Source organism: Diceros bicornis, chromosome 34, assembly GCF_020826845.1.
Source record: "Diceros bicornis minor isolate mBicDic1 chromosome 34, mDicBic1.mat.cur, whole genome shotgun sequence".
In the NCBI taxonomy this organism is placed as follows: domain Eukaryota; kingdom Metazoa; phylum Chordata; class Mammalia; order Perissodactyla; family Rhinocerotidae; genus Diceros; species Diceros bicornis.
The window spans coordinates 9174890-9198194 of NC_080773.1; the positions used below are offsets into that span (position 1 = coordinate 9174890).

Here is a 23305-nt window from a genome sequence, read left to right on the forward strand (position 1 = left end):
CAAATACAAAGAGATGCGTCAATGAGAACCAAGGGACACACGGGGGAGGGGCGGGGCTGGCATGTGCACAACGAAGGTGACATTCCTGACACTTTTGTTCACTGCATTTTTCCTTATTTGTAGAATACCATCTTTTTTGTTGGTGTTGCTGAGGAAGATTAGCCCTGAGCTAATATCTGTACCAATCTTCCTCTATTTTGTTTCTGGGACGCCACCACAGCATGGCCACCACTGGGTGGTGTAGGTCCACGCCAGGGAACCGAACCTGGGCCGCCAAAGTTCAGTTCACCGCTCTTACCCACTAAGCCACGAGGCTGGCCCTAGAATGCCTTCATTTTTATCACATATGTTCCTTCCCTCCCCTGCAATATTTTAATTTGAAAATATTTCAAACATACCATAAAGATAAAAGAATTTCACAGCGAATCCCTGTGCACTGATACTTAGAGGCTCCCAGTAACAGTTTGCTGTGTTCGCTTGCTCACACATCTGTCCACCTAGCCACATAGCAACACATTTTTGATGCTTTTCCAAACAAACTGCAGACGTGTTCCCTGCATTTTAATAAGTAGAAGCTCTCATCCACATCACGCATTTATCAAGTATCTTCGCTGTCCTGGACGTTGTTCATACGGCTCGGAGGAGCCCCTTCTGAAGGAGAAGAGCCAAGGGACTCATTCTTCCATAAAGTAAAGCTTTCATTGGCTCTATCTGTAAGCACACTGTCTTGCTGGGGTGGCTCGGACGGGGATCCTGAAAGTGCCAAAGAGGTATGGGACAATCATGTGAGCAGGGGTCCATCCTGGGAGGCTTCTGGAAAAGAAGAGCTTAGCCGGTTTTGAAGGGTAACTGGGGCAGGGCTCACGTCTGCCTCGGGGCCCGGCGTGCTGTCCTCTGCTGGGAATATCCTCCGCGCCCTCTGTCCCTGCGTCAGCTCCTCCTCACCCTCCAGCTCTCAGCTGCCTTCACCACCCAACCCGAACAGAGATTCCCTCTCCCTGCACACTGGGCTTTGTCTTCATAGTGCTTACGATAACTTGTAACTATATCTTTATGTTTCATATCCATTGTCCTCCTAGACTAAGAGGGTCAAGAGGAGAGGTCGGGGCCAGACACAAATGTCTGGCAACCGGCAGAGGCAGGGCTACTGGCTTGAGCAGACAGGGAAGGCCGTGGAGCAAGTGTGGGGTCTGAGCCAGAAGGAGGCACCTGGGACAGACAGGTAGGGCCAGGCTAGGGAGTGAGGGAGAGAGGAGGGCCTCTCTGCAGGTGCGAAAGAACAGGGAGAGGAGTTTGGGTGGGCCCCTCACGCCATCTTTGATTAGGTGCGCGGCTGTCTGTGCTGAGCACTTACAGCCATGATTCACTCCATTCGCACCTGCCCACGAGGCGAGGACGTGATTACTCCCTTAGAGATGACGAAGCCCAGGCTCCGAGCCGGGAGAGAGGTCCCTGGGGTCACCCAGCTAGCAGATGGTGACAGCTGGCTTCTTTTCAGAGCCCTTCCCTGTGGGTGACCTCTGCTGGTGAGGGGGCTACTTCAAAATCAGTCCTGCTTTTGGCAGAAACTTAAGCTTCTCCTTCTGAAAGGAGCTGTGTGTGCATGTGTCTGTGACTCAGAACTGAACAACTGCCAAGAAAGCGTTCCAGCCACACCGACACGGCCGACACTGCCAGGAACGTGCACCGAGCGCTCCCGTGGGCCAGGCGCTGTGCCGAGACCTCTGCACGTGTCACCTCAGTAACTCTCACGGTCTCCCCTCTTCCAGATGGGACACTGGAGCCCGGGCGGGTTAAGAGCATATCTAGGAAGTGGTGGCGCCAGGACCTGAGCGTGGGCTCCACGGTAGGCGCTGTGGACGAGGCGAGCCAGGAGAGGCCAGCGTGAGGCCCAGGACCCCACAGAACGGGGCAGAGACAGCACCCAGGCCAAGGGCCTCACCTCCCCCCTACACTGAGTCCAACCTCCATCCTCCCCTCAAGCCTCCTCCCTGGTCTCTGTACTCCCCCCACCTCCCAGTCTGTTCCCCAGAGGAACCCTGTTGCCACCTGAGTCAGATCACAGCCTCCCTCAGCTCAAAGCCCTCGGCTGCCTCCACCCCACTCAGAGTCAAAGTCAAAGTCCTTACAATGCTCCCCAAGACCCCATGATCTGGCCCAATCACCTCTTTGACTTCAACTACTCCCATTTCCCCCTGGCTCCAGCCACAGTGGTCCTCGAACAGAGTAAGCAGGCTCCGCCTCAGGGCCTTTGCACTGCTGTTCCCTGGGCTTGGAATAGTCTATCCCCAGATAGCCTCGTGGCTCACCCTCTCACTTCCTTTGGGTCTCAGTTCATAGGTCACATCTCAAAGAGCCCTTTCCTGACCCCCCTATTTAAAAGACCCCCTCCATCTTCTCTATTCCCTCACCCCACCGTGCTTCTCTTCACAGTGCTCATCGCCACCTGCAATGTTCATTGTCCAGCCTCCCCCACAAGGAATGTGACTCCCCAGAAAGCAACTGTGCTGACCGTGTTCTGGGCCATGTCTCCAGGGCCTAGAACAGGCGTGGCACAGAGGAGGCCCCCAATAAACACCTGCTGAATGACTGAAGTACTGAACTCGAGAGAACAGCTGGAATCAGAGGGTCTTGGGCAGGACAGGGGCATGTCAGATCTGTGGATGCGATTATGCACGAGAACAAAGGAGGCACGGTGACGCTGGAGCAAAAGCTGTTTAAATTCCGACAGCGCCTTTTTTTTTTTTTTTTTTTTGGTGAAGAAGATGATCCGTAAGCTAACATCTGTGCCAATCTTCCTCTGTTTTGTATATGGGATGCCGCCCCGGAATGGCTTGATGAGTGGGGCATAGGTCCATGCCCCGGATCCGGACCTGCGAACCCTGGGCCGCCAGGGCAGAGTGCGCACACCTAAGCACTACACCGCCAGGCTGGCCCCTCCAACAGTGCCATTTTATGATGAACTTCTCACACCCTCTCTTGCGTGTGTGTAACAGCTCTGGGCCTCAGTTACCTCATCCGTCAAATGGGAATAACATCTACCTCTCAAGGTGATGATTAGGATTAAACAAGATCTTGTGTGTGAAAGCACCTAGTATTCTATTTGGGTCACAACAGGCATTTAATAAATATAATACAATATAAATAAATATAACAATAATAATCAGCCTTAACACTGATTCGAGGTGACCCCTCAGGTCCAGGGGGGCAGTTTTTCCCAGAAGCTAGAACACAGAACTGCTGGTGACATGGGAGGATTCAGGTGGTTTGTGCACAGGGCTTTGAAGCAGTTTGAACCACACAGTGAGAAACTTACTCTGTTCTCGATTTTCTTGGAAGCTTTCTGATTAAGTTAAAAAGGAAGACTGCGTTTCTGTGCTGGTGTGCCTCGAACATCTCTCTCACACTTGCTAATCTCCCTTTTGAACAAGGAGGGCACAGGACCTGGAGCCAGCCATCATGTAACGCCATGGGGGCTTCTCATTATGTTTTTCTGGTACTTTCTATTTACGGGCAAGTGATGCTGGCTTTCCACTGACAGTAGTGATATCAAGTATGCTTTTAAAATATACTCAAGACAGTAAGCTGGCTTCAAGAACAACGTTAGTAACAGAGAAGGGGGAGGGCAGACATGCGCCATTGTGAAGGCGGCGTCCCGCGAGGGAGGCGAGTGTGGGAAGGAGTCTTTGAGCCGGGGACACCCTACCGCCTGCCCTGTGGGAGAGGGAAGCAGCAGGCTCAGGCTGGGGTCTCCATCACCCACCCCAGAGGCCTCCCATGCACTCCTGCTCTTCCCTCTACATGGTCCCGGGGCAAGACCAAAACCCTTTCTACCCAGAGAAGAAGGAGCGCGCTTCGCAAAGTGGGAGGTCTGAGACCCTGAGACGACAGAAGGTCCGGGAGCCGGGCCTGGGAGTGAGGCCTGCCTGGGCTGGGCTTCGGCTCTGCCACACCTTCGCCATGTCCTCTCTGAGCCCCAAGTTCCCTGTCTACACACGGGGTCATAATAAGGCTGATCTCCCAGGGCTGCCTGAGCCTTAAAGGACTTAGCCCGGCGCTGGGCACATAGGAAGCCTTGATAAACTGCAGCTGCATGATGATGGCGATTACCGCCACCATTATTACCGTCATGAAAGAGTCAGAGAGGAACAACAGGGAGGCAAGAGCCGCCGGGGACAGAAGCAGATTGTGTTTACCTGGTAAGAGGTGCTGGACGTTACAAGTTGGGGTGCGGGTGTTGGGGTGGAGAGAGACTGAGTGAGAGGCATTGAGAAAGATGGATGGAAACCGGCCCCTCCTAACCGGGCGCTGAATCCCAGCCATACGAGGCAGTGCCAAGTGGGAGGTCCTGGGCCCCTGGGATTGGAGAGCTGCCACGCTTGCTGAGCACGGCTGAGCCCTGGGGAGGACACCCGAGTTCTGCATCCTGAGCTGGGACGGGGAGAGGGCCTGCGGCTGACCCAGGGCTCTGGCCCTTGTGCTGGCCCCTGTCCCCTTGCCAGCTGCCCTGGCCCCTGGGGGAGGCTGGGGCTTGGGTCAGGGGGTGCAGTCCCAGCGCTCACAGGAGGCCCTGGGTCACACGCAAGCCCCCTCCCGGCGGGCCAGGTAAACAGGATGGATGCCTGGGTCAGCCACTCCCTCCCTAGGTCTCTCCCTCCCACTCATTCCCTGGGGGCGGCTGGCCCAGCTGGCCTGGCTGGCCCGCCTAGCTCCCGGCTCCACACCCAAGAGCAGGCTGAATGCTAATGAGATGCCCTGATGACCACTCTCAGGGTCGAGGCCACTTCCTTCCCTGAAGCCTGGGGTCCCCACCCAGGGCGGGCTGACAGCGCCCAGGCTCTCTGTGGGCTAGAGGGTGTGGAAGAGTGTGAAGGCAGTCACCTTTAGGGGACAGTATGGGAGGGGAGAGAGGAGGGAGAGACAAGGCCCGACAGAAACTGAGAGAGAAAGGCCAAGACAGGGCAGCTGTCTCTCATTCTCGTGCCCCTGACCCAGGCTGGCTTACGCCTAGGGTGGGTCTCATTCTTCTGGGTTCCCTACCCTTGTCCCCTGGTGGGGTCCTGCCTGTGATTCCTCACTCCTAAGTCCCCTCCACCGTGCTGCCTCAGATGCCCTCACCCCCACCCTGCACCCCAAATTCCTGGGGTTGGGAAATTGGAACATTTTTGCACCTGTCTCATCCCATCTAACCCTCTCTTCCTGATGCTGGGCTCCCTCTCTGTTTCAACACAGAGTGTCACACTCGCAATTACGGCTCATTACCCAGTTAGGCGCTGACCCTGAGTCACTGGGGGAGGGACTCCAGGCTGCCCAGCCCTGCCCTCTTCTCCAAGCTGCAGTATAAGGAGTAGTGGCAGGAGGAGGACTCTGGGAAGACAGGGGAGTCTGGGAAAGGAGAGAGAAGGCAGCACACCTGCAGGGAGGGAGAACGAGAAGTCAGAAGGAAGAAGAGGACCGAGGAGGGCACGCAGAGGAAGAGAAAGGGCAAGGAGAAGTAAAGTTGGGTGGGAAGAAGACACCCAGAAGAGAGAGGAGCGAGGCAGAGATGAAGTTACAGGGGTCGCTGGCCTGCCTCCTGCTGGCCCTGTGCCTGGGCAGTGGGGACGCTGGCCCGTTGCCGAGTGGAGAGGAGGACGCTGCAGCAGGTGCTGGGGAGGCCTTCGGACACCAGGTAGCTGAAGTCATTGAACACGAGGTGGGAAGTGCCATTAGCCACGGAATCGAGGAGGCCAATGGGCACAGAATTAAGGAGGCCGTGAGCCAAGGGGCTGGAGAGGCAGGCAGCTCTGGAGCCAGGGAGGCCATGAGACCTGGGATGGGGGATGCTTTCGGCCATGGGGTTGGGGGGCCATCCACCATGGGGATGGGACGCAGCTCATGCTCTAGGGAACCCCAGGAGTGAGGCTGGCAGAGAGGCTGGGAGTATCACTTGACCTGGAACAGATGCTGCCCCCATCTCCTGGCAGGGGATGCCCGGCAGTATCGGTGCCCTGGTGAGTGGCTGGGAGCCTGTGTGGAGACGGGAGGCTGCGGTCAGCTGGGTGCAGAATTGGGAATCAGCTGAAAGGCTGAAATGGTGTGGTATTTGTGGCTGTCTGGGGCAGTTAGTTTCCTTCCACGTTGTGCATCCTGCCTGCACCACCTCAGGGCCTTTCTCCACCCGCCTCTCCCTGCGTCCTGCTCTGGCTCTCTCTATCTTAGTTGCTCTGCCTGCCCTCTCCCATCGCAGAGTGAGACAGCCACACACACTAAGCGCAGGCATCTTGTTTTTGCAGGAAACCAATGGCCAGCCTCCATCCGGAGGCCACGGCATCTCTGGCTCTCAGGGTGACCTCGGAAGCCATGGCCAGGGCAATCCTGGAAGTCCAGGTACTCCCAGGGGCCATGGACACTCTGGAGGCTCAGATGGCAGCTTTGGAACCAACTCTCAGGGAGGCTCCTGGGGTTATGGAGGCAATGGAGGGTCATCCAACTTGGAGACCAACGCTCAGGTAAAGTAACCACCTGGCCTGATGCCTGCCCCCTCTCTCCCTTCAAGCCCACACTCTCCACGCCTCCCTCATCCTTCTGGACGTCCACATTCAGTCTCATCCTCTCTGCAGGGAGCTGTGGCTCTGCCCGGTTATGGCTCACTGAGAGGTAGCAACCCACATATAGAGGTAAGAGGAGTCTGGGGCGGAAGAGGGTGTCTGGGTGCATGTGAGAGAAAGTGGGAGAGACAGACTGGCTAGGGAGGAGACGGGCCTGGGGAGGGGCTGGGGAGAGGGGGGAAATGAACCACGGATGGGGAGCAACACGTTGGGAAAGAAAGCCTAGCCACAGGAAGCAGGAGAGCCTGGCCTGTGACGAGGGCTTGACTGAAGTCTGGAAACTCACCTGTCCCCTTCCCTCCACAGTGCACCAACCCCCCGCCATCTGGCTCAGGTGGAAGCTCTGGCTCCTCAGGGGTAAGAGGAAGGGGTGACCTGCGGCCTCCTGCACAGGGAGAGAACAGGGACTCCGCTTCCCACAGACGGGGCAGGTTCAAGGAGAGGGAGGGAGGTAATTTCGGCGTTCCCATCTTTAGACCTCACTCTGGTCTCTTCTTGCCCCTCAGGGAAGCAGCGGCAGCAGTGGCAGTAGCAGTGGTGGCAGCAGTGGCAGTAATGGCAGAGGCAGCAGCGGCGGTGGCAGCAGTGGTGGCGGCAGCAGCAGCAGCAGCGGTGGTGGCAGCAGTGGCAGCAGCAGTGGTGGCAGTGGCAGCAGCAGCAGCGGCGGCAGCGGCAGTGGCAGCAGTGGCGGCAGCGGCAGCAGTGGCGGCAGTGGTGGCAGTGGCAGCAGCAGCGGCGGCAGCAGCGGTGGCAGCAGTGGCAGCAGCAGCAGCAGCGATGGCAGCAGTGGTGGCAGCAGCGATGGCAGTTCTGGGACCAGTTGGGTGAGTTCTGCTCCTCTGTTGAAGGCAGAGATGGGGCTGAGGCCCCCGGTGGTCCCTGCTGGGCAGATGCAGTCCAAGGTCTTCCTGAAAGTGGCCAGCCCCGGGGTGGATGGCATCCCTGGCAGCAGTCACCTTGGGAGTCCTGCTTCTGTTGCCCACCTTCCCAGCCCCACCACGAGGTGTCCTTACACCTGCACTCCACTGTTGCAGAGGAAGCGCCTTGCCTGGCTCTGCGCACTCCGTCCTCTCATCTCCACTCCTCACAGCCGGATATTCTGTCTCCCGTCTAACCACTTCTGTAGTCGTATCCACTGGCAAATCTGACTAGAGCAGGGGGTGGCGGAGGGAAGAAGAGAGTGGGCACAGAGAAACATGACACTTGTGTGGGAAGTTCCCAGGAGAATCGGGCAGGCTTGCACACGTGGAGACTTAGGGACATTTACAGAGCTGTGGTGTAGATGAACTAATAAATACGGTGTACACACCAGGCCCCTATGAGATGGGCGAGAGGGCCAGCAGGGGTCCACAACCTGGCAGCCCGATCAGGGTGGAGCTCCAAGAAAGCAGCCTGCAGAGAGAGCTCCAAGAAAGCAGCCTGCAGAGAGGAGCACGTGGCTTCCTCAGCCGTCTGGGAAAGGTGTCAGGCCAGAGGAGGGAAGGAACTAGAACAAGCCAGATAACACAAGCTGTTTTAATTTACTGCTCTTTGTACGACCCGCTTTCCCCCCGAGCTAGGACCGACCCTTAGAAAATTCTAGGAATTTTGATCAAAGCAGCTACCCAGGCTCCCGGTGAAGGATTCTAGGGGTACCTTCCCCTTTCTAGGTTCCAAGACAGGATGTGGGGTGAGGCGAGGCAGGAGGAGGGCAGAATGAGCCCCAGGAGCCAGGGTCACGGCTCTGATGAAGTTACGCCCGAGGCCCTCCCACCCTGGCAGGCAGTGGGGAAGAGCGGTGGGGGCTGGGGGGCAGCAGCTCAGAGTCCCCAGACCATCCCGTGTTTCCAAATGCACTGGGCCACACCCGGTCTTCTCTGTGCTCCAAATAACTTTTCTCAGTGACCGACTGGCTACAGACGGGAAGGTAGGGAGGTTGGGGAGAGAGGGTTAAAAAATCATAACACTGCTTGGAACTATTTGACCCCTCCCAAGTCTCCTTAAGACCCCACGTGGACTCTCGCTTGCCCTTGCAGGACTACAGTGCAGGCTCTTCCTCGGAGAGCAGCGGCGGAAGTGGAGGTGGAAATAAACCCGAGGTGAGTGTCTGGCTAGCGCACCCCTGCGCTGATCTCTCTCCAACTGTGGGAGGAAAATGAGGGGCCTTGAGGCCTGTCGGATGATGGGGGAGAGACGACGGGCTGGGGCTGAGAATGCGGGGGGACCGCCCCTGCTGCAGCTGGTGGGGCGGACCTGGCTCCCCTGGGGTGAAATGCTGCAATCTGGAGGCTGGAATTGCCGTCTGGGTGGGGACAGAGAGGAACGCTTCTCTTTCTCCCTCCCATAGTGTGACAACCCAGGGAACAACGAAGTGCACGTGTCCGGGGGATCCGGGGTTCAGGTGAGAGCCAAACTCGGGGTGACTGCATTCATCACCGCAGCAGCACCCCCTCCTCGTACTCCAACTCTGCTCAGCCCCACTCCTAGTGCTATCTCCATCCCAGCCCCGGCTGTGGGAAATTTACAATGCAGGGGGAAGAAACCAAAGGCACCACCTAAAAATACTACCCATCTGCAAAGGAATCATTCATCGCAAGTCTCACATCATATCCCTCACTTTATACCACAGGTGGGCCGCGAAAGATCGTAGGGACACCAGTCCTTTTAGAAACACCATCCTTTCAAATGTCCTGCATCCAGCCAGTAAACACAATTTGGTGACCCCTTCGACAGAGTTTTGAAACAGTGTTTTGAACATGTACATTTCCCTCCTAGTTACTCTGAAAATCTGGGCTTTCTGTCAGCCGCACAGTGCTGACAGAGAAAGCGCTACGCTCAGGTCCGCAGGAATCTAAGGGTCTTGTGAAAACATAGGTTCTGATTCAGCAGGTCTCGGGTGGGGCCAAGAATCTGGTTTGTAACCGGCTCCTGGGTGAGGCTGGTGCTGCTGGGCTGGGCGCTGGTGTGAGTGTGGCCCACAGCGCGAGGAGCGCGGCCCGAAGGGGAGAAGCTGGCGGTGGGTGGTGCCACCTTGAGAAGGCTCTCTGAGGAGTTCCTCAAATGTTAGGGACACTAACCTTTTATGGCTGGACAGGTTTTAAGAAAACTTTTCCCAGTTTGTAAGTCTATTTCCAGTTTTTTTACATACCAAAGTCTTAAATATATAGTGAGGAGAAAAACAGACAAAGATAACAGAATGGTCGAAGGGATATGTTTAAAAGCCATACTTAAGAAGGCAGTGTTGAGAAGTGGGAACGTAGTTAGAAATTAGAAGGTGGAGGTTCAAATGTCTCACTCGTCATCTATGTGTCTCCAGGCAAGGCAGTTGCCCTCTCTGAGCCTGGGCTTCCCCTTGGGTAAAACAGGGACAGAAGCCTAACTTGCTCACCTCCCCCAGTTCTGCAGAGCTTTCTGCATCGTAACCAGACCAAGGTGGTTCAGAGTGTAGACACTGGAGTCTGACATGGAGACAGATGCGGAGGCAAGCTGGCAGCTCTAGGTTTCCGTTTCCTTGTCTGTAAAATGGAGACATCTCCACATAGGAATGTGGCAGGGTACGGCACAGAGCTCGGCACATAGTGGGACTACACATTAGCTACCAGCAGTGTTTTAGGGGCAGGGTATGGGAGGAAGCAAGAATATAAATACGATTCAAGGGACGGGGTAGGGTTAGTCTAGGAAGAAAGTGGTGAGCCATCCCAGGAAGGCTTTCTGGAGGTGGGGTCTTAGGTGCTGTGTAAACAAGAGGAGAAGGTGTCTCTACAGAGAGTACACAGAGCGTGAGCAGAGGCAGAGACGAGTGGGCTGGGGGCAGGTTGATAGGCAGCATGCGTGACATGATGCACGAGCCCTGAACATCAGTCCCTCTCTTCCCCTCCCAGAGGCAAGCGCCCAGCGGAGGAGGTGAAGCTGTCAGCGGAACTGATGCGCTGGTGAGTGGAGGCATCACCCCACCTGGGGCGGGGACCACGCGTCCAGCAACGCCCGCCTCCCCTCCTGACACCCATACCCCCTGCCGCCACCGCGCGCTCTCAAAGTGGGTTCTTTCACCCCATTTCTCATCGGTTCCTTAGAACTCTCAGACGCCTCCTGGGCTCTTCAACTTCGACACTTTCTGGAAGGTGAGTTCCCAAGAGCACGCTGCTCACATTCTTTTGGAAAACCAAGTCCCTGCCCCCTGGCCCCACAGGCTGAAGTCCTCTTTCTATGATGACTGTCAGCGGTGGCCCTTGACCTCTCGTCCTGAGGCCCTGAGCCAATTACGTTATGACCCAATTCAGCCATTCTCCTTCTTTTCTCTGCAGAATTTTAAGTCCAAGCTGGGTTTCATTAACTGGGATGCCATAAACAAGGTAAGGGCGGGCAGGCGGTGCCATCCTGATCTTTGTGGGCGAGGGACTGAGAGAAGCAAGTAAACCTCTGCTCGGTGAGCCGGGCAAACAGTGACGATGCCACTAAGAGAGCATTTAGGCCAGTGCTAAAAAAAGATAAAACCAAGGAGGAAGGACAGCAGAGACCTAGAAAGAGAGGGAGAATTTGGAAAGAGCTGGGAGTGGGGGCTGAGAGCAAGGAGGGGCCTCTTTCAATCTCAACACGCAGACCGGAGTGTCTGAAGCTCACTTTCCGCTTGGAGGCCTGCAGGTTAAGGGGAGAGTAAGTAGGCCTAACCCTCGGGAAACCAGAGAGGGGGCAGAGGCCAGGGTGGGGGAGGGACTGAGTAGTCAGCTGCAGCTAGCAGGCCAGGCGTTAGTCTGGGCCCCGCGCGTACCTCATCTTAGCAGACAGCTGGGGCCCAGAACCCCTTCCTCCTTCCTCCCTGCCCGCCCCTTCCTCTTGCGGGGGACCCCTTGGCTAGGCTGATGTGACACCAGAGTAGCAGAGGTACCTCCGGAGTCGAAGGCGGACTGGAAGGAGGGGGGGAAGGGCAGACGGACGACCCAGACAAAGACCAAGGCAGAAGCGGCAACTGGTGGCCCTCTAATGGGCTTTTTTGATTCATTCTTTTTTGTTGAACACTATGAATTGGTTGACAAAGTTCAAAAATTGAGAGACTTCACATAATGACTTGGATTTCTGGCTTCTCTTGGAAAATGTGGCAACACTGGGCCCCCCTTTCCACGGGGCTACTACAGACTAGTGCCGAGTAGGGCTGCTGCTAGCCACGGGGTGCTTGCTCTCCAGCCGCCACACTCCCCCTGCCCATCAGGGTCATTTTAGCCACCGACTGGCCCCGTGAGCAGCTGAGTTTCTGAGCCTTAACATAAGAGAATGAAGACCAGCATCCCTGCTGTCCAAAACTTGCGAGGGAAACGGGGTGGTGGTAGGCGGGGAGGCAAAGAGACAGCCCAAACCTCAGGAGAGTCAGTGTGCCCTTCTGGAGATGAGGCGGGGAGTGAAAGCCAGGAGATGCAGAGGTCCCCGCTGCCCCGGGTTCTGGCTTGGTGAACTAAATGAACACAGTAGACTGTTTCTGTGGCATACAGAACTGTATACAATTACTGCAGACCACGGGGAGGCCAGGTCCCGGAGCATGGGGAACTGGGGGTGTAATGGCAGAGCTAGACACTGGCCAGAGGGCCAGCACAGGCAGCCAAATGTTTTTGCACATCTAGGGATCAGGAAAGCAAGCGTTCACAGTGAGGCAGGATTCATTGGGGGTGGCTTCCCAGAGGAGCAGATCTAGGAAATGGAGCAGGAAGGAGATGGGCAGAGAAGAGAATGGAGAGCCCACCCCAGCTCCTTCACAGTGGGGGAGGGAGCTGAGGACTTCAGCCAGAGTGAGGAGTGACCACAGGGGGGCCAAAACCTAACATTCTTGGCAAGTATGGGGGTTTTCAAACCCATGTCAAAATATCTGGATTTGACTGGATGACAGCCGTGGGCAAAAAGGTCCCTGCAGACTCCTGGAGCAGGGGTCCAGTCCACCCTTGCCTTGGCCCCCCACTCCCTGAATTCCTGTCCCTGAGCTCCCCCTGAGGACTTATCTCTTTGCCCAGGACCAGAGGAGCTTTCGCACCCCATGACCTTCAGACAAGGAGCTACCAGATGGATGGGACCCCCACCCCTCCTTAAAACACCACTATCTCACCTCTAATCCCAACCCTTGCCCTTGAAATAAATAGCTGCCCACACTCCTGGTCTCTGCTCTTTTCTTCCGTCTCCACTGCTGGTCCAGGGTGGTTTGAAGGGGTGACTTCAGCCCATAGCTTTGGGAAACAGGTGGAAGGGGGCATGGCAGGGGAAAGGCGGGAAGCTCCGGAGGTTTTGCTACAGTTAGGTTCTGCCCGAGGCTGGGAGACTGGGCTGGAGAACGCTGTGCACGTGCTGGGGCAGGGAGGGCTGGTCAGTGGCTCCAGAGATCTAGCATCTCTCTCCCTCTATTTCCCAAAACAGTATTCTAGTGTCCCCAAAGACACCCAGCTTCCCCCCAAACCTTAGTCGCAGTGAAATTTCTGAAGGCTGAGCAATGGTGGCAGCAGGAGTAGGGGCTTAGGTGAGCAGGGGGTCCGGCTCCCCACTAACCTGATCCCCACCTTTCATCCACAGGACCACACTCAGCCCCCCAGCACTCGAGCCCTCCTCTACTTCAGCAGACTCTGGGAGGTAGGAGAAGTCTCATTTTCTGAAGAACTGGGGATCCTGGTCATCCCATCCCTCTCCACAGCTCCCTCAAGGCGGCCACCCTCAGCTCTAGCCTACCTGTCACAAGATCTCCCCTCTTTTCATTTTTGAGACGAGTGATCTCACCCAAATCTCATCCCCAATACCATCTCAAATTTTACGCCCTCCACTTCCTGTATGCTCATCTTCATCTAACCCCAAACCACACCCGGGCTCCAAAGCCCATTCTTGCCCGTGACCTTGAATCTTTCCCAACAAGCTGCCACACTCGACCCTCTGGATTCTGTCTCCCTGTGGTCCACCATCTCTCCTTCTCCCTCCAGAATTTCAAACACAACACTCCCTTCCTGAACTGGAAAGCAATCACTGAGGTAAGGCGGCAGAACCTCTCGTTTCGGGGTCAGCAAGCTTAGCTCACGTCCCTGCCCGCGGCAGTGGCGTGCAGATTCCATCCCACTTCCTGGCCCTGCCTGCTGGGGGATCGTGCCTCCCTCCCTTCCCACTTCCCTCCTTCATGCAACGCTAAGCGCTAAGCGGAGGTGGGGTGGGAGAGAGAAGCTGTGAGTCACTGAAGAAGGACAGAGTGGGAGGGCCTCCCTAGGATAAAAGCCGAGGCCGAGGTTGGGGCCTTCACAGGCACAGGAACATGAAGGTGGCCACGGTCTCCGCTCTGCTGCTGTTCCTGCTGGCCTTGGCCTGGCTCGGGGGGAGCCACAGCTGGGGGGCTACCACACGGTGAGCAGGTGGAGGGGACCAGGAGGCGGGGAAGAGGGAGGGACCCGCAGCTGGGGTCAACTCTCAGGCCTGGAAAGGGGGCACTGGGAGGAAAGCTGAAGGGCAACAGGAGGGCAGTGTGAACGGGGGCGGGAGTCAGGTCACCGTCAAGGGCAGGCGGTCACAGCGGCTCTGAATATCTGGGTTCTGGGAAAGATGGACAGGACCTCTGGGTCCTGCAGAAGGCCCCATGGCCAGTGGCCTTTGGAAACCGGGCCCCTTGGGCACTGAGGCAGGGTTGCCCACTCACTCGTCCACGTGGGCCAGGCATGTGAGGCTGGACAGGTGGGGCCGTGCACAGGTGGAGGTCCAGGCCCTCCAGCTGAGTGTTGTCATGCGCTCATGCAGGACCAGTATGGCCATGTCATCTGATTCTTTAGGAAAAGCTAGAAATCTGATTTTTAATGGTTTGCAACTGATTTAATGAAACAATGCAGACCAAGCAAAAAATGTCTGGAGGCCTGTGGTCAACCGGTTTGTGACCTCAGTGTCAGGGCTACTAGTGGGGTTAAAATTGAAGGCCAGGTATGGGGAAGGTGGAGAGCTCAGTCAGAGTTAGAAAGAACATCCTGGCGCTGTGAGTGGGCGGGGGTGGGGGGCGCCTAGTGGAGAAGCCATGATGGTGGGATCACAACGTTTTTTCTCCTACTCTTAGACTTTTCTCCTTGCCTTGATGGGGGAGAGGGTTGGTGGCAAGTGCCTCTGCGGTGCGTCTTAGGTGGCTTCATCTGCTTTCTTGTATTTCTCCCCTTTGACCCAGAGCTATCCTAACGCACTACACTTCGCCTCTGCGGGTAACATCCACCCTTCCCAGGCCCCTGCAGAGAACAGCATTGTGAACAGGGACTGAAGGGCCTATGAGGGGAGCAGGGTTGAACGTCACAAAGGTGGGCTGGGGCGGAGGCACCTGCGTCTGCCCCGGGAGCCTGTGTGGGTGCCGCTCTGGTGTCATTCCAGCTGCATCTCAGGCCAGCCTGTCAACGCTCCAGGTGCACGGGTGGGGGTGGTGTCACCCAACCTGTTCTCTGCCCTCACTCCCCGACGCCGAGTGTGGAAATCTGTCCTCTACCTATCTAGGCTATCAGTTTACTCCAGGCTCACCGCCTTCTCTGGAGGTAGCATGTATCACAGACCACTGAGAGGGCTGGGGAGGGGTGGGTGCCACCCTGGTGGTCCAAAATGAGGGCAGAGCCCAGGCAGCGAGCCTGGTCAGGCCTGAAGTGCCACGGAGACACCCTAACCACAGCTCCCTCTCCCGTCCAGGGTGCCGATGCGACCTCGCTCCAGAAGAGGGCAGATGGCGCTGGCCAGGTGAGTCTCTCTGCTCTCAGATGGCCCTTGAAGGCTCTTGGTCCCTCTGTCTTGTGCCGGGTCTGGCCAATCTGAAATTCTCTCTCCTTCACCCCCGACTCTGTAGTTTTCCCAGCCTGGCTCAGGACGGCAAGATGTGGTAGCTGTAACTTCTAAGGTAAGATACCTGCCACCCGGCCACCCACTTTAGACCTCACCTCTCTCCTTGGTCTCCTTCCCTCACCTCCCAGGCAACACTGAGGAGTTGGGAGAGGTGCCCAGGGAAGGAGGAGGCAGGGCCATTTGGACTAGGCCCATACAGTGAGGGGAGGGTGCAGGCTCTGGCTGGCAAAGGAGGAGACCCAAGGAGGAGAGAAGGCAGGGGCTCTGAGAAGGGGCCAGCCAGGGCAGGAGGTGGGGGGTTTATTCCCGAGCAAAATGCCTCCTCCCTTCTCTCCTGCCCCCACCACCCACTACCCCCCTGCTTTCTTCCGCAGAACAATTATAACCAGCAAGCATATCCTACTGTCCCTGGTGGGCAGTATGCCAAGACCCCTGCCAAGGTAAGACTTGTCACTGCCCTGTTTCCCCCGGCCCTGGGGTCTGCATGGGATGGGGGGCAAGGGAGGGAGCCTTCACTGCCAGGGTCCTCTGCGCAGGTCAGCTGAGGCCGAGTCCTGTTCACTTTGAAAGGCAGGCCTCTCCCCTCTTTGTAGGGAGACTGGGGCTCCCCGACGGTAGTCTGGAAATGGAGGGGAGGGTTCAAGGTGTTTCACACCCACTCACTCAGAAAAGGTGACAAGGGAGCAGTGGCCACATCACTTGTCACGGAGAACACTAGGAACCAACAACCTCTCACGAGGAATATACGGCACCAAAAACATCACAGAACACACGGCAAATGGCCTTCCTTCACAGCGGCCCTCTCCGTCTCGCTAACTGCTCACCTTTCGGGGGCAGGAGGGCACGCTAGCAGTTACAGGAAGCTGGCCCGGGAACTCCTGGCTGGTGGGAAAAGAAACGCTTCCTTCCCCAAAGGAAATAACAGGAAAAACATTTGAGGATTTGTCTTGTGCAGTTGCAAAGAAGGCAATCTTATAAATTCAGTAAACGAATGTGCTGAATATTAATGAGGCTGTCGAAGAAGACGGGGCGCTATTTCCCTCCATCTCTCAGAACAACAGAGTGCCGCCCTTGGGGGAGGAGTGAGGGAGGGCTTCCACTGAGAGATCAGAAAGTATTCGCTGACTGAAAGGAGGCAAGATGCAGTTAATACACCTACGAGTGTCCTCTCGCCAATCATCTGTGGCCAACGTCTATCCACCCAGCAGCAGAGGGAGACTCACCTGCCCTCCTTCACTCGCCTTGGTCAGTGTGCGCTCAGGGACCACATTCGGTATCATCTTGGGTAAAATGTACTTAGGATGATAAATCTGCTGTGAAAAAAATACCACGGGCTGAATGTCCGCAGCCCTACCAAAGGGCTTTTGGGATAATCCTGGTCTGAGCCTGACCCTGCCACTGGGGCCTCCTGAGCCCTGAGGCCGTGGCAGAGTGCAGAGAGGTCACTGGAGCCCCCACATCACCTCTCTGATCTTCTCTTTACAGGGAGGAGTCACGATTTCTTCCTCGGTAAGTATTAGGGCAAGAAAATCCTGCTCGTGAGAGAAGGGGTCTGAGGCCAGAGGGCGTACAGGGGACAGTGCCATGTCCACTCAGACATTCTCCTTGTCCCGCAGGCTTCCTGGGTGCAACCCGGCCTGCTGCAGTGGGTGAAGTTTTGGTGGTGAGTGTCGCAGTGAGCTGCGCAAAGCTGAGGCACCCAGAAGCTGAGGCACATCACCCAGGGGAGGGCTGGCGTCTCGACGTTTCCTTTGCCCTGGGTGATGCTCTCAAGGTATTAAGGGGGAGGAGACCCCAGTGTGGAGAAAGACTCACAGGAAAATGATGGAAGACACTCGTAAAGCACGCTCTGGGTGCTGGGCGAAGGCCCGACAGAGGAGGGACCACGCAGAGGCAGCTGAGGAGGAGAAGGATGGCGCACTACGCTAAGGAGAGGGGACAGGATAGGAACCCTACGGGGGAACTGGAGAGAGGCGCGCCTTTCAGGAGTAAAGACTCATGGGCAGGAGGAAGGCAGTCGCCAGTGGGGAAGAGGCAATAGGTTAACCTGGCAGAACCACAAAATTCACCTCAGGGAGGAGCAAAAGCAAGTGGAGCTGCAGCTGAAATGGGTGGGACACAGAGGAGCCACGGGGGCGCAGGAGCTGGGCGAAAGGACGCTGGCCTCAACAGATTTGGGAGTGGCCACATTCTACCATTCGCTCTTCTCTTTTCTTCTAGAAAACTACCTCCCGTCATGGCTGAGGCCCTGGGAAACATCAGTCGTCAAGGAGCCGCCTGCACCCCTGCCCCAGCCTCCCCGTGCCCGGCCTGGGCTGGGTGCTGACACCTGCTTCGTCTAGGTCAGGGACCTGGTCTGCGTGTCCCTTGTTTCTTCCCACCCCACTGTGTCATCTCCTGACCACCAGCCTCATCGGATACACCAGCCACTTTCTTTATCTACTCCATTTTGTGACCTCAAGTCACTGTGACATTCTTCAGAGGAGCTTCCTACTTTGGAGTTTCTCTGTGGAAATAAAAGTGAATCTTGTTTCCCCTCAAATTTTATTCTTTAATACTATGCTGATGGCCTGGATCAGGGAGGATGGAAGAGCGATTTAGGGCAGATAGTTTGCCTTCCTCCTGAGAGTGGGATACAAAATGCAGGGTGGAGAGAGAAGACCTGGGGGTCCTGACGAGAAGTAGGCTAGCTGATCCCCCCACGCCTGTTTCTTCATCTGTGAAAAACCATCTTTGCCCAGCCTACATCTGAACACCATGCCTTCTGCACTCGAAGTAGTCATAGGTGCTCTGGTCGCCTGAAAAAGCCACAGGGGAGCTACTCAGATCAGGAGGCGGGAGCAAGGAGGCTGTTCAGAGAGGAGACCAGTCCCAGAGGGCTGGGGAGCGGGCGGGGACCAGGAGTGAGGGGCTGGGAGAGAACACGCTTCAGCCTCATAACGGAAGGTGGGTGAGGGTACCGTTGGGTTGCTGTGTTCACGAAGCTCGGGGGAGTGGCCCATACCCAGCGCCTTACCACGTGTAGCAGCTCTGTGTCTCCAGGATGCAGAGGGGTGGTGGAACACTTCCACTCCATTAATGCAGCAACAAAACAGGCAGAGGTTCTGGGCTCAGGCTGAGCCCAGGCTGATCACAAGCCAAGGAGCCCTGTGGACAGGGCCGGAGAGTCTGCATTAGCCTCTGAGCCAAAGTCTGATCCGGCCTGTACGGTGTGCCCAAATTCAGGAGCCCCACCACGCCTCCCCGACATCCCTGCAGGGACCCTGAAGTAAAAGGAGGGCATGAAGCAGCCGGCGAGCCGAAGTGTCTCCCTCTGAGATCGCAAGTTCCTTGAGGGCACGACCCCTGTCTGCCTTGGTCATTGCTCCATCTCAGCACTTGGCACAGGGCCTGGCACGGGGTAGGCCTCAAACAGTTGATGAATCAATGAAAGAAACCTGGTCCCAAATGGACTTGGGGAAACCAATTTGATCAAACCTGCCCAACTGGGAGAAAGATGAGGACGACCCCTTTGCTCTGCATCCTCTTCTCACTTCTGTCCTGAAATTGGGGCTACTGCTTTCTGTTCATCCCGCGTTTCAACTGTGTAGAGAGGGCCTTGCAGTACCTCCTCACAGCCACGGGGAGGAGGACACGGCTGGCCCAGGTGGACACTCAGTCCCTCCGGCTGACAGCTGGCTTCCTGGAACGTGGGGGAGGGCTCAGAAACAGGGGCAACTCAGGTCTCCCCGAGCCCGGCCCTGAGGGATTGAGGGAGAAGCTGAGGTGGTCAACAAGATTCTAGACTCTTGGGGTGTTCCTGGTCCAAAGGCATAGAGCAGCCCTCTAAAGTTTAAAGTACCATGTGAAGCAGGCCCAGGCCCTCTGGTGTGAAGGACTCTAAGAAAAGGGCGGGGCCCCCACCTTTCTCCTGCCTCGGCCTCTGAAGCAGCTTCCCAACCTCCTGACTTTCATTTTTTCCCTAAAATCCATTCTCCCATGACAGCCAGGGAGGATCCTCAGTTCAGAATCCTCCACGAGCTTTTCATTAGCTCTAGAATAAAACTCCAACTCCTCGCCGTGGCTCAGGGTGACCTGGCCCTGGCCTCCCTCTCCAAGTCATGCGGCCCTGCTGGGACAGGCTCTCGAGGACACGGCTGGTACCTGCCCCCGGAACTCGGTCTCCAGAAGGCTGCGGCTCTCACTGCTTAGGTCTCCGTTCGAATGCGCCTCCCCAGCCCGATGAACCGAGGCTACCTCCCCCCTCACTATCACAGCACTCTGTTCCCTTGTCTTACACAACTTGTCATTCTCTGAGATGATCTGGTTCCTAAGCGTCTGTTAGATTACCATCTGTCTCCTCCGCTGGAACAGAAGCTCCCCAGGGCAGGCACCTCGTCCATCCTCAATTCCCAGCACCAAGAGCCAAAGTGGCGGTTCAATAAATATTTGTCAATTAGAGAATGGAGGGAGGGGTCAGAACAAAATGGGCTCAAACCAGGAAGTCTTCCTGGGAGAAGTTTAAGGAAAGGGTACTCAGAGACAGAGGGTGGGCGGCAAAGGAAGAAATCAGACCTGCTGGGCGACGTGGCTGCCTCCTTGGGTGTGATGACAACACCAACAGAGGAAGGAAAGGATGGGGCAGGATGCCTTGTGCTCTGCCCCCCAACACCCCACACCGCAGCCCTCTTTCTCTCCAAGGAGTCTGGGCTCTTCACCGGGGTGTTCACAAGTCCCCAAGGTCCCAGTGTGCAAGCCTTTAAACCCCCCATTCCCCATCTGAGCCCAGGAGGTTGGCTCCCAGCCCCCAGGTGTGTCTGTAATGTAGCAATCAGGGCTGGGCCTCGACTCCTGCCCACACTCAAGTGCTGGCAGATTTGGGGTGGGGTGGGGGCAGGCCTGAGGGGGAACAGGGCTTCACTGGTATTCTCAGAGGGAGGGAGGAGATCAAGCAGACTTGGGGATGGGCTGATGCAGAGCCAGGCTCTGTGACTGCTGGACTCCATGAACCCTCTGCAGTGCAGCCCAAGCAAAGATGAATCTGGGCGCGTTCTCCTGCCCCCATTACTGACTGCTGGGACGCTCTCCTAGTGAGAGTCGCCCTACCCCTCTCTTCCCCCATGCCCAACATTGGACACTGGACACTCAGGGAACACAAACTCACTGAGGCAGTACAGATGGGGGAAGGGGGCCTGGAGAGAGACACTGGATGCTAAAGTTAGCGCAGACAGCATAAGTTGTGGAAAGCTGAAATGACCCTTGAAAGCCCATCAGGAAGATGCTGAACAGACACACATCCTAAGTCCCGCACAGCTTTCTCCAGCATTAGAACAGAATTTCTTTGGTTGTGCAAGTGAAGTAGTTGGCGTGTATTCAGAGGCATTATACAAAAGTACCTATCTTGAAACACTAGAACCTTAAACACTAGAACTAGAACACTGCTTTAAACACATACTTGGTGTGCAAGATGCTCATCCTAGAAGAGGCATCTGGAAACTGAGGCAATTGCAGGTTCATTCTAGGGCATATGCTCGTTGAGTGCCATTAATCTCTCAGTTCTCTGTTTTCATTTTGCCAAGAGTGTACAGTTTAATTCATTAAAATTAATGCACATATGCTCGGAGCTGCCACCTATGGCCATAGAAGTCACACACCACAAAAGGACACCTGGTTATGGGGGCTGATGGGGACTAAATGCAGCCTGCCCCCCAACTCTCGGGGCCCGGGTCTAATGGACACCAAGTGCTACGTGGGCTGGCCGGGGCCCTCTGTGGGACACTACTCCACAGCACAGCAAAGGAGCAATACGGGTGCAGGCTCTGGAATCCTGGGGTTCCAATGCTGGCCTTGCTACACACTGGCACTGTGACCTTGGCTAAGTTATTTAACCTCTATAGGCTGTGGTTCTCCTGCCTATAGAATGTGGATAATTACAGCACCTACCTCACAGAATCCCTGATATTTCAATGAGCTCATGCACTTAAAGCACTTAGCACAAGGCCTGCCACATAGCAAGACATCAATAAATTGGCTAACATTATTATTAGCGGCATTAGCATTAGGTGGAGAGGAAAACATAGGGAAGTCATTTTGTTGCAAAAGAATTCTGCAGCCAAACTGAAGATGGTGTTTGCATTGCCCACGCCACATCAGCATGTCTAATTGGAGTAGGTTATAGAATATCCGTTCTCCTTTGTTGAGTCTTCACTTCTTCTGCTCCTGAACTTGACCCTATGCTGACAGAAGGGTGGTTAATGAGCTCCTTCAGTCACTGTTAATTAACTGGTAAGAATCACTACACATAAAAACTTGTGTCCTGCAGAAAAGCTTGGGGAGGTGCACCACCCACCTCAGTCATTTTCTCACTCGTCCCCTCCAGGAGCACCAACTGCACATGACGTCCAGGCGACATGGTCATCTGTGTTTACCGAGTGTTCCTCACGCACTGTCTCCTCAGGGAGCTCTGCAAAGGGGAGACGCCATTGTCAAAACAGAGGAGGCTTCCTGAGGATAAAGAGGGGCAGAACGTCAGGGACTGGGGTGCGGTGGCAGCAGCAGAACTGAACTGAAATGCCAGCTTCTGGGGTTCATAAGACTGTTCACATCTAGCCCTCCACCCTTGGCCTGCCACCTCTGTGCATTGCATCAGGTTCAGGTGAAGAGGCCCACTCTTGAACAAGGGCTTGCTTTGTCCCGGCAGCACCAGTCCGTGTCCCAGCACCTCCCTATTACACCATGAACCGGTTGGGCCACCTGAACCTCACTGCGGAGAAGGCTGCTTGATTAGAATGTTTTGTCACTTTGAGGTAATACAACTCCCCACTGGAGGGGTGGGCTGGGGGGCATGATAAGCTCAATGAAATGGAGCAGCCCTCAAAGTTCTGGACCTCGATCCCATCTCCAGTTGGGTATCTCTAAGACCTGTTTTTAGTTTTTTGTATTGCTCTATTCCTTGTCTTCTTAGCTCAAGACAGTCTTGTCTCTGAAGACCCAAGAGCAAAAGACGGGGAGCTGGATAATGGGAGGGGTCCAGACCCAAAGGAGGAAAGGGTACAACTTGGTGGAAGGATGCTTGAAATCTAACATGTCCAATCTATCAAATGTTGGCTCCACCTGCACTCTGCGTAAGGCACGGTGCTAGGGGATAGAAAGGTGATTAAGATACAGTTCCTGACCTCAAGGAACTTAATACTCTATGAGGGAAATAACAGAAGAACAATGGTACAATGCTGGAGAGATATGAATGAACTGCGATGGCAATTTCAAGAAGGGAAAGGTGTGTGCGTGGGGGGGGCAGAGGAATGGGGGATGATGCGAGAAATCAAAGAAGCTTCATCCAAGATGGATGTTGGGTTCTGAGAACTGGAGATGAGAGAAGGGCATCCGAGGAATAAAGAATAGCATGGACAGAGGCTTAGAGGAGGACAAGGAAGACTATGTTTGGTAAGGAGTCCAATTTGGCTAGAATGTGAGGGATGTAAAACAAGAGGGAGTAAAACAAGAAAAAGTTAGAAAGGCAGGTTGAGGCCACAGTGTGCAAGTCCTTCAGTGCCAGTCTAGGGAGCTGAGACAGAATTGGGTAGGGTGGAAAAAGGCCCGAATTATAAGAGAAGAATGAAGTATATAAAGAAAAGAGACAAAGACAAAAGGAGAGGTTCCTTGGGTGCCACTGCTAATCCCTTGGAGGGACAGGTCCAACCTGTCTCCATCCCAGCTCCATTTGCATCAAGAACCTCACTGCTTACTTTCCTAGTGCCTGGAGCAGAATGTGAATTGAGAAATCCGAAGTGGGGAACAGTCCACTCCCCACGCCAGAGCCTCAGGGGTGGGCAACAGGATCTGGGGGTGAGTCAGCAGGGTGGGGATCCCATTTCTGTTCACATCCTCCTCCTTGGGAATATAAACGGCAAGTGGTGAGGCCCCGCCTCAGAGCACCCCAACCTGGCACC

General features: G+C 55.6%; 1 protein-coding gene across 1 annotated transcript; it reads left to right on the forward strand.

The window, feature by feature from the left end:
- Positions 1-5393: 5393 nt before the first annotated feature.
- DMKN (dermokine) lies at positions 5394-17910 on the forward strand. The gene is made up of 18 exons (XM_058530949.1): positions 5394-5671; positions 6276-6491; positions 6603-6659; positions 6897-6947; positions 7097-7414; positions 8606-8668; positions 8917-8970; positions 10451-10501; positions 10643-10690; positions 10874-10921; positions 13116-13172; positions 13514-13561; positions 15228-15275; positions 15382-15432; positions 15752-15817; positions 16863-16886; positions 16994-17040; positions 17598-17910. Coding segments are annotated over exons 1-18 (1374 nt in total). The 5' UTR covers positions 5394-5545; the 3' UTR covers positions 17599-17910.
- The last annotated feature ends 5395 nt before the right edge of the window (positions 17911-23305 follow it).

What these genes read in the sequence shown, in the direction of transcription:
- DMKN (XM_058530949.1), top strand. Translation starts at nt 5,546, where the DNA reads ATGAAGTTACAGGGGTCGCTGGCCTGCCTCCTGCTGGCCCTGTGCCTG. An exon ending in GCAGTTCTGGGACCAGTTGG is followed by an intron (nt 7,415 to 8,605) that starts GTGAGTTCTGCT and finishes TTGCCCTTGCAG; the next exon opens with GACTACAGTGCAGGCTCTTC. An exon ending in TGGTAGCTGTAACTTCTAAG is followed by an intron (nt 15,433 to 15,751) that starts GTAAGATACCTG and finishes TTTCTTCCGCAG; the next exon opens with AACAATTATAACCAGCAAGC.